The 11,156-nt window shown below is 41.0% G+C and overlaps 1 protein-coding gene across 1 annotated transcript; it reads right to left on the bottom strand.

The window, feature by feature from the left end:
* Positions 1–3,571: 3,571 nt before the first annotated feature.
* On the bottom strand, positions 3,572–5,059 carry LOC149240295 (transcription termination factor MTERF8, chloroplastic-like). Its single transcript, XM_089373676.1, has one exon. It carries the CDS (start codon positions 4,952–4,954, stop codon positions 3,953–3,955), a length of 1,002 nt encoding a protein of 333 aa, XP_089229802.1. The 5' UTR covers positions 4,955–5,059; the 3' UTR covers positions 3,572–3,952.
* Between the last annotated feature and the right edge of the window lie 6,097 nt (positions 5,060–11,156).

The raw sequence follows: 11,156 nt of genomic DNA, 5'->3' as shown, positions 1-11,156 counted from the left end.
CTATTTCCATCTCCATTTTTCCATACTGATCCTCACTAGTTATTCCATACTGATCCTCACTAGTTACTAACGTCACAAGTGTATTTGTATAGTAAACAGCATTAGCAGAGAAGTTTCTAAATGTTTGGTGGGATGTGACCACCTTATGCACGGTTATATTAAATAGTTTGGCAAAACACTTGCTTTGATATCTTAACACTTAGTGTTAAGCCATTTGTCAAGGTTAATGCTCATGCAATGCTGATCCTTACAATCTCATTGTGGTTCATACCCACTTGTGTCGGGCAGTTGGGGTGGCGCAACACATGAAATCTGTCCCTGGTTTAGTGATATGAGTTGGTGCATGCCACAATCATGTCCGGCATCCTTATCATCAAAGGATATAATTTGTGGTTGATGCTCCCATGAAGTCTAATTAAGATATAATATGGATGAATTATTGTGCATTATGAGTACAGTTATGGACAAAGAATGCATGACATGCTATTACTATCACTTTTCTAAAGAAATACAAGGTGATAAAATGCCATATCAATTATTTATCCCGGCATGCCTCAACTTATTTCTAATGCTGTCTTCATTAAACAAGACAGAGTAGCAAGCAGCAGTTTATTAATTTCATATGAATTCTAGCAAAACAAACTAATGGACGGAACAACTCCATAGTGTGATATGATTCAGCGAGTAAGTTCATTAATAGCACAAAGCCATGAGTAGATCTACGTTACCTTTTCTAAATACCATGTCCAGGAAGTGGTGATACTATGTATGTTACCAGTTAAAAGTGAACAGTAGTCTTGATCCCGTACACAAAAAAAGGATCATGCGAGTTCAGTGCGTTACCAAAAGAGTATGTTTGTGCCATTCCCACGTGAATAATAGGAGTGGTAATTCCATATGTGACCTGTTCTCATAGTGCCCGTAGTTTTCTGCCATTGTGAACGAATTACAGTTAGCAACGGAAGAGCACCAGTTTGTCTGATTGATGACCACATCGGCTTAGAAGGTGCCAACATAACATCTTTCTAATAGGTCACAGCGAACTACAGCCAATTTTGAACATGGGTATGGACAATAGGCCCAAGACTATTACACAATAATGCATTACGAATCTGTGTTACCTTACATTAGTATTGTCCTAACCGTCATCGGCTTCACTGATAGCCTTTTCTTCCTCTTATGAGGCTGCTTCTTTTGTTGGAGAAATGATCTCTCCATCTGTAGCTTCTCGTATCAATTGTATATTATTAGCCACCACGTTATCAGCACATTAGTGAAATGTTCATATAGTGCTAAATGAACTATATACCAAATGTAACAGGTAGCATGTGCAAGATCGAACATTAGTGCAAGAAACATATGGCTATTAACTCAAGATGCTCGAGATAAGGGAATTTCAATAAGATCCCGTGATGCATCTAGAAATCGATCTCAATCAGCTCCTGCAATCACCTCTGTCCTTTACTCGGTAAACTGGATGGATTTGTACACAATTGGCTACTGGGGATGAAACCGGAGGATCTCGGTATCAAACAAATGCGGGACTATTTTGGGATGGATCCGGCAATAGTGATGACTTTCGAACAGGCTATGGGTTGCTACAGGCCTGGAACCAGAAGGAATGCTAGCTTAGCGATTCTTGTCTAAGGAAAGCTAAGACCTCTGCCAATGTGTTTGCCTCTGTTACCTTGCTTGCTCTGTTTTGGTGAATCATTGGTTCAACCATCAGCTTGTAAACTGCATCCGGACAGACAAAAAACTAGCTTTGAAACTGGATATGAATCTGCTTTATGAAAATGTTGCAGGCTATTATTTACATTGCTAGGCGATGAAAGTGGTGGAGAAGCTGGAACCGGACGCTAGTAGTGTTCATGCTTATTGCTATGGTCAGATGATGGCAGCCTAGCCAACCAAGTCTATCAACAGCAAACTGATATCTCTGTAATAACATGTTGATGATATCTCTGTAATAACTTGTTGATCTATAGTTCCTAAAATTTTCTTCTCGAAATAACAACATTATGATAACAACAGACTTACCTATAACAGCCATAGATTCAGCTATAACAATAATAGATTTTACAGCGCAAAACAATAATTTGGAGTACTGGTCTGCTTTTATGTTAACCTAAAATAATCATAACAAACACCACAACTGCAATTACAGAAACTGGGAAACCAGGTAGTGAACAAGATTGCAGAAATCTTCAACAAACATTATTGATAAAATAGACTATTCAACTGCACATAAGACAAGAAAATTTTCATAAGAACGTATGGTCACAAGCTCAGGCCCAAGAGCTCTCTCACAGATTCCCATACAAGCGTTCACCCAGATATCCCTACTCTAAGCCTATGAACTTTTTTATAATGAGAACTCTCACTTTTACTTCATTATCTTTCTCAGCTAGACCAACTGAAAAAATCTTAAAGAAAGCCTTGGCAGGAAAGATTGCATGATCAGTGCTGGACATGTGAAATTTTAAACTTATTAAAAAGGTAGATCTCATCATTAACTTTCACACCATTTTAGAAAGACGGCACTATAGATCAACTAAAAAATCTTAAAGAAAGCCTTGGCAGGAAAGATTGCATGATCAGTGCTGGACATGTGAAATTTTAAACTTATTAAAAAGGTAGATCTCATCATTAACTTTCACACCATTTTAGAAAGACGGCACTATAGATCAACTAAGTGATGAAGGGGCAAAAGGAAGCAAATTTCAACTAGTTATAAGAATGACGGCTACCTCCTTAGCAAGTTTCTCAAATACGAGGCTGCTGATTCTGATCCATTAGGCTTGTCAAATTCTTCTTGCCAACATCCCAAAGGGGAAAAATATTATGCAACAGGTTATCCCAGATGTGCACAGCTCACTGTAGATGTTGCACTGAAAACTAATGAAGAAAACAGCAAGAAAGCATTTGCAAATAGTTTAAACCCAATATGACCAAAAATATCAATGGTTCCCATCCCTCATCTGGTGGAGTGTCACCTCGTCTGCCTATTTGGAAGGCACCGTGCAACAAAGAGTTGACAAACTTCTTATGAATATTTGTCGGACCAAGGATAAGTGAGCGTCCAACCACATTCGGACGAGGGAAGGTGTCAATGATTGTTTGCCTAGCCAATCATGCATCAGAAGCTGTGTTTTAGAGTAGGGGCTAGGGTTCTGCTTTACAAGACGTGTGATTGAAATGGATCTCATTCCATTACCGCTAGGAATAGTCTATGATAGCAGCAAGAAAAGTCATTACCACAAACTTTTTTTCCCAAGCAAAGAAACAGAGACCATTGACAAAGCACAAAGAGAAAGTGTGCAAACTAGTGTCTAATGTTTAGCTTGTATTTGAAATGTATTAATTCCAGTTAAGTTTCATAGATATAGCAGATGTGGAAACAATAAGATCATACTACTGTAAGAAAACATAAGAATTTAAAGTCCCTACGTCTGCCTATGAGATTTGAATATTTAATTTACAAGTTAACCATGATTCAAACAGTCAAAAATTCACATCTATCCCATCACATTTTAAAGGGAGAGAGCAATGCATGATTGTTGCAAAACTATTAGCAAAAAACAAATTATCTGGTGATGCGAGTTTCATTTTTCATGTTTCAAAAACGTGTTACCTGATGCATTCCAAGAGGCATTTCTCTGTGATTGTATTACAACTCAGTATACTTCAATAGTGTATGTTGATCGTGATTGTGATAAACTGGCCAAAACAAGATCCCAGGCCTCAACTGACTGTGTCATGACCCAGAGTGATAATATATAAATATATACACTAATTCGCAGCCATTACTCATGCGGGCTGGAGGGATCATGGGACTGGATCATAACAGACAGATGATCCTTGGTTAGTGTTCTTAAACCTCTTTCAATCAATAAGGGAAATGCGATACAATCTAACCCTGACCAAAACAGAAACCCGAATATCTAGTCTTTTACGAGCGAGAAAGCTTGCCACTGTAAATTTCAAGTAACTTCGGGGTTTGAGGACTGCACTGGACATATTTTTCGCGGAACTTACGCTCACTTAAACAAAGCGCACTAATGAAACTATGAGGATGCTTGGGAGGTTGCATTGCACTAAGGGCACTCAACACCTTGTAACGAGGCTTGATTCTACACTCCAAGCTGAAACAAGACACTAACAGAGGATACGAAAAAATAAACTTTGCAGGAAACCCTGCAGTATGCATCAAAAAGTCCATGTTCTTCTGCACCTTATCCATGGAAGCTTTTAATATAAGTGGGTGCCTCCTAACAAGCTCCTTGATGTCATCTTCAAGGAGGCCAAAACTTGTCAAATGCTTCAATTTCTTTTCCCAAAATTCAGGCCCGTTTCGTTTAGGTAGAATAAGAGGTGCCGATTTGAAAACACTTGAGACATCAGCCTCTGATCCAAACAGGTTTTGAAGATACTGGATATTGGGACGCAGAGTTTTCTCGAGACTCCCGTTAAGCAATCTGGATCCATTGGATATGACATTTCCCAAGTCTTGTGCAGAAAGGCCCAATGTTTTCATGAACTCAATCTTGGGTTTCAACTGCCGATCAGCATTGAGAAAAAGAATAGCTGGGTTTCTGGTAATAGTCTTCCTTACCTGGTGCTCTGTGAACTCCGAATCTCTCAGTAACTGTACCGCTTGTTGGGCTGTGTGAGCTGATCTCGTCGCAACCAAGGATGGCCTTGCTTTAAGGATAGTTGAGAGCTCAGACTGACACAACCCACATTCGTTGAGTAAGAATTCTGAAACGGGGCATGTGCTATCGGCTTCAGGGTAGCTTGTGGACTTGTCTTTATCAGCAATAGTTGTAGAAAGTCGTGATAATTTTAACAAAATAATCCGGAGAAATGGTGAAGATGGTGCTGCAACAGCTGCCGCCAGGGAGTGACGCTGAGATCCCAAAGATGAAGCCAAGTACTGGGCGAACATGGCCATCGCTGAAAATATGAAGTTAGGGATTTCTCCAATATGATCCCATAACAAATCGCTTCAAAGAGGATTGGTGTGATTCGTATAGAGATAAACATGTTTGTTTATTATATGAAAGGGAAGGGGATTAGGGCAGGAAAGATATAAGTTACATATGAAAGGTAGGGTATTGGGAAAGAAAAAGGAATTTATGCTTGAAGCATTCGTCTCTTTCTACAATTTTTTTTTTTATTATCATCTTAATGTTAAAGGGATGAGGATATGAATTTCAACTCTAAGCATCCTTAAGTTTTTATAATTTTAAAACTGGTTTTAATCATTTTAATATTAACATTAAAAAAATTGTTATTAATTTTTTTTAAATAAAATATCATATTATATTGCATCATATAAACAAGATTACATAAAGATAAGGATTATTTAAGTTGTAAGGTTATTAAAGCCATAATTATTATTATTATTATTATTATATTTATGTTCAATTAATAACCACAAAGTAGGTCAAAAGAACTGTTGAGTACATTGATGTATATACAAATCGGGAGAACCAAATTGTCTTCTATAAAAGATACAATGCATGAAGTAAATTAAAGATACAATGCATGAAGTAAATCAACATCTGGCCTTAGCAGAGAAGATCCAGGACCTAAAAGGTCTAAGGATCAGACCCATCTCTCCTAACATCTGAGGCTGAATGAATAACGCCGAAGAAACTCAACAATGTCTGTTGGCCCGATGAAGAGTCGATGGCAAGTGCAGATTGTCCACTAAATCATGTCCTGGGGGGGTTCACATGTTGTTGAATGTTGGAGGACCTAGTTTGTCTCCTAGGAACGAATCTGAGACGGAACTGTTGCTGAGATCTCGTGTAGCAGGGTGAAGTCCCACGGATCCTCACTGATCTGGAGTCTGGATATGCACCGGTATCAATCGATCTCTTGGTGCCCCTGTTTGAAGGTAGTACCTTGAAAAATGTCGTGATCCTCTGTGTGGGGTCTGGTCTGATGGGAGGTTGAAGAATATGCACTCGGAACCTAAGAGCCTCCTGCATATATATGAAGAGTCGATGGCAAGTGTAGATTGTCCACTAAATCGTGTCCTGGGGGGGTTCACACGTTGTTGAATGCTGGAGGACCTAGTTTGTCTCCTAGGAACGGATCTGAGACGGAACTGTTGCTGAGATCTCGTGTAGCAGGGTGAAGTCCCACGGATCCTCACTGATCTGGAGTCTGGATACGCACCGGTATCAATCGATCTCTTGGTGCCCCTGTTTGAAGGTAGTACCTTGAAAAATGTCGTGATCCTCTGTGTGGGGTCTGGTCTGATGGGAGGCTGAAGAATATGCACTCGGAACCTAAGAGCCTCCTGCATATATAGGGCCAAACATCTTTGATCGGGGTACCTGAAAAAGTCGACGAGGGTCCGAGAATCTCTGAACAAGTAATGAAACCTTCCTCTGATCTCGTAGTAGACAGGGCATCCAAGGATGAAGTGCACCTCGGTCTCCACTTCCTATAAATGACATACCTGGCAGAGTCTGTCTAGTCTATCCACTTGGTGGTCTGTCTCTACCAGAAGTCTATGAGAACCTACTCTAAAATGGCCTAGAGGAATGCGAAGAGCATGCATCCAGTGGTGAAACATATACTGGGGTCTAACAATGAGCCCGTCTCTCAACTCCAAGAAGTGCTCAGCATAGAAGGCCATCTTTGGGCGCAACCCTCCTGGAGGATTGACCCAGGTGACCTGGACAAATTGCCTGTAGAAGTCCTCCCTGATGATCTTGTTTAGCTCCTGTCTAGTAGGTAAAAGGTGACTAGTAGCATCTAAGGAATATCGGAAAAGAGGGAGACAATCCAACTGAATTCCCACTAACTCTAAGAGGTTTGAAACTCATGTAAACCAACATCTAGCTCGGCCTGAGGGAGTAGAACAGGCAATAGTCTCAAAAGAGCAATATGCCAAATAAGGATAATGGTCCCTACTCTTTATCGAGTCTGCCAAGCCCTGGACACGATGCAAGAATGAAACCAATCTGAAGACCGTCTCAAGCCGAAAAGGCTGAGCTCCAAACTCTGCAAGGATGATGTGTTGTGGCACTGTTAGTTTGCACCTAATGATGCGGTGGAGAAGAAGAATCTGGACTCTCTCAGCTGAAGCCCAGTCTGACTCAAGTAAAGACAGTCCCCAAATCTCTTAGCCATATAGAACAGTGGGACGAATCAAGGTGTCCATGAGGCTCATCTTGGACGAGATGTCCTGGAAGTGATGTCGAAAGCACTGTCTCTCGAGAAGGGCTAAGGATCCATATCCTTTGTTGATCTGAGGCTGAAGCGTTGGTCACAAACTTAAGCGAGGACCTGAAAATTGCACCCCCGAGTAATTATACGTGCTGGTGATCTCAATCTCCTCCCCTCTGAATAGAAAGTGAAGGTCTGAGGCTTTCTTCACCCCATTGAAGATCATAACCTTGGTTTTACCCAAGTTGACCGTCAACTATCAATGGTCACATAACAGAGCTAAGGCATCCAGTTGCCTTTGTAATCCTTCTGGGGATGAGGAGAGGAGGACCACGTCGTCAGCAAAGAGTAGAATAGATATCAGAACCTGGTGAAGAAGGCAGTCATCAGTGTCCTGGATATGCTCGTGTAGAAATGCTTCCAACTCATCAATATAGATCCCAAACAAGGTAGGGGACAATGGAAAACCCTATTTAACCCCAATAGTGCTTCGAATGAAATCAGACATCCCATGGGCTGCGTGAAGACGACCAAGAACGAACTCATATAGGCGCATAATAGCGATCAATAGGGTTGCAGAAATGCCAATATCTCTGAGTCTCTGGAGCAAGGCCTCCCTCGGAACAGATTCAAAAGCTTTCCAAAAATCTACGAAACAACAGTAGACTTTCGAAGAGCGGTGTCGTGCCTCCTTAATCATGGCGCAAAGGGTGAAAATGTGGTCAATGGTCTGATGATCCGGTCGAAAAAATGCTTGTCCCCTAGCTCTGAGTTTTCTCTGCTCAAGGTCACTGGAGAGCTTCCTATGTAGAACAGTAGCATACAACTTCAAGAACATGTGACCCACCATGATCGTTCTGTGGTTATTGGGATTTGAGATGGAACCTGATTTGTGGATCGGATGGATGATGTGGTGTGCCCATGTCGGTGGAAAACCTTCACAAACTACATGGTTGAAGAGATCAGCCAAGTAGCTAACCAAAGCATGGAAATCGTGCTTAAAGAACTTTGCTTGGTAGCCTTCCTCATCGGCTGCTTTGTTGTTGTTCATCACCCAAATGGCCTCTCTAATATCTTTGTCTGAGAATAGATAATAGGAAGAGGGTGGGGAGGTAACATGAATTTGGGCCTGCCCAGGAATATCATAAAGGTTGGAAGTGTGAGAGAACATGGATGTAGGGTCGAGGTCAGGTGGAATAGGGGATCGTCAGGGAAGGATGGTACGCCAGAATTTTTTAGGGGAGTGGACAAGGAGAGCAGAAAGTTCATGTCTTCTATGGGAGACAAAGAGTTGTTTCTTGTGATGAAGGAGACGACAATAAGAAGCTTTGAGTTCGGAGTAGGAGGGTTGAGAGTGGGTGAAAGCATATCGAAGTTCTCAATGTAGAGCCTTGCATTCATCATCGTACCATTTGTTCATGGGGCAAGATCCAACTTTAGGGGAGATAGAAATGGAACGAGCGGAGTGGGGGAAGGATTTGAGTGCTGCTTCCCAAATGGCAATTGAAAGACAAGTGTATTTAGTGGAAGCAGAGTCAAGCAAGGAGAATTGGGTTTTTAGTGGGAGTATCTTGGATAGGGTAGAGGAGAAAATGTTAGGGTCTCCTTCGTCAAATTAGAAGGTAGTTCGGTGTGGGCCCCAAGGGGAGGGATGGGGTGGAAGGGGAAGGTCAAACCAGAGAGAGAAGGAAATAAGTGCATGATCAACAAGGGGGATGGGGGAGACTAAGAGATGGTGAACATAGCAAGTTTGTGAGAGGTTATCAACCACTTCGTTGAGTACACAAGTAACAACAAAAACATCAACCACTTAGGACAACAACAACAATAATCATTATAAAAAACAAACACAACAACATATAATCTCCACCAACATTGACCATAAGCACCAACACAAAGTGAAATAGAACTGGGACCCTCATAGTTGACCATGTCAAACTTCACAAGAGGATCTATCCAACACCATTCATCAAAAAACCATGTAGCAACCTGTAAAACTAGGGCACCACTGGAATGACATGTCAGAGAGTTGTAGACCATATGAAGTCCTCCCACAAACACCAAACACAGTTGGCTCGAGCTTCATCCCAAAAAATGCCAACTGTCAACACCAAACACCACGACAGCCACCAAAAGGGAATAAAGGTTTGCAACCAAACATCAAAGATAGAGCAAACAATGCATAGTATGCCTACTAGACCAATACTCCAACTGCAGAACCATCCAAAAAGTGCACCCAGAAAAGGCCACGAAAGACAATCAAACCAGACAACCCGCACCATACCCATGCACCTCAAAATAAGATAAGACCAAAAGAACAAGAGACATCTCTAGTTATTCAAACATAGGGATCGAGGGGTTCAGGGAGCTTGTAAACATAGTTCTAGTAGGGTCTCCAGAAGGATCGGTGAGATCCCCAGAATATCTATCAAAAACCAAAGGTTTTTCCACTTAACACAGGCGTGCATCCATATCATTGACCTTAAATCTCACATTTCTGAGAATTCCCTTTATGTCTTCCAAACCAAAGAAAATGTTGTAGTTATGGATATGATTGTCTTTAAAAACTAAGTGAAACAAAGGATCCAACTGCAGCCGCATGGATTAGGAATTCAAGTAAAAAAAAAAAAAAAAAAAATATATATATATATATATATATATATATTATATATATATATTTATATTTCCTGCATTTTGTTAGGGTCTCGGACCCCTAGCAAATTTGCATTAATAACCTTTTAGTCTGCAAAATAGGGGTGTTCCCCAGATTCCTTAGATTCCAGAACTATAATCTCCCTTCGCACCTTCAAGGATACAACATCAAAGATAGAAGCAATGGAGTCACCTACAAATGGTTGATGTCATCTGATCCCGCTTGACCAAAACCACCCCGGCGACTAACCATGTGTTGTCGGGGAACCATAATTGCCAACACCAAGAGACTATGCAGATAGCCAACTAAAGAGCCACGATTTACAATACGAACCACACAGACAAACCACTGAACCGTAAAGACTTGACCCTAGGACAAGAGTATCAGCCCCCAAAGACCAGAAGAGAGGGTGTAATGTAGTAGTTAACCACTGGGACACACCTAGGACTACAATACCGACCCCAAGAAACAGATTGCAAGGATTGAATTTTTTTTTATACCCAAGTTCCCCAACTTGACCCCAGAACTGTAGCAGGAGGGGCAAAAACCTCTAAAACAACACGGGAAAGGACAGAAAGTGAAAAATATAACCTCTAGCCACCAACAACTGATACGATGATGAAAAAAACAAAATACAATTATTGGGATACCAATCTATAAAACAAACTTGCACCCATTGAAGCAATATAGATCAAGACTTATAACCAAAGTGAAAAATTACTAGAATACCAACAGTCGTAAACCAACACCAAACAAGGGTATGAGATACTTGAGAATTATGACTCCCAAAGATGTGCATTTAACATAACTGCCACCAACTCAAAAATCGACCCTTGCATTGCAGAGTGCAAGAAGAGAACGAAATACATGGTTGTGTCACACTAACCACCATGGATAATACCAACATAGAAAATAGACAGAAACTCCTTGAATTTCCACCACTACCAACACCACAAGGGGAGTATTAAAATGCACCATAACCTATACTATTAAAACCTCACAACAGATAACCATAAAACCAGAAGTGTGGGGGTGGGTGGTGTACCTCACCTCCATTGTAACTCACAGGTCCACTTTGCCACCCCACATGCATGAATTTAATGTGGGGGGATGTCGAATGTATATCCCAAATCCCACCTCCATCATCTTGCCACGCCATGTGAATTGATTGCCAGATGTCCAGCTTCATTACGAGTTTCAATGGGTTCATTAATGTCATAGCAGGATTAGTTAATGGCACCCTCATCGGAAGATATCTAGACAAGGAAGCTTTGTTTGCATCCACCTTATGTTTTATAAGATGAATTTCAGTGTG

This window comes from Pinus tabuliformis, chromosome 8 (assembly GCF_031772625.1).
Source record: "Pinus tabuliformis cultivar Carrire ecotype Pingquan chromosome 8, CPIR1, whole genome shotgun sequence".
Classification (NCBI taxonomy): domain Eukaryota; kingdom Viridiplantae; phylum Streptophyta; class Pinopsida; order Pinales; family Pinaceae; genus Pinus; species Pinus tabuliformis.
Note: the sequence above shows the minus strand (reverse complement) of the source record. Positions and strands in the feature narration are given on the sequence as shown.

What these genes read in the sequence shown, in the direction of transcription:
- LOC149240295 (XM_089373676.1), bottom strand. Translation starts at nt 4,954, where the DNA reads ATGGCCATGTTCGCCCAGTACTTGGCTTCATCTTTGGGATCTCAGCGT.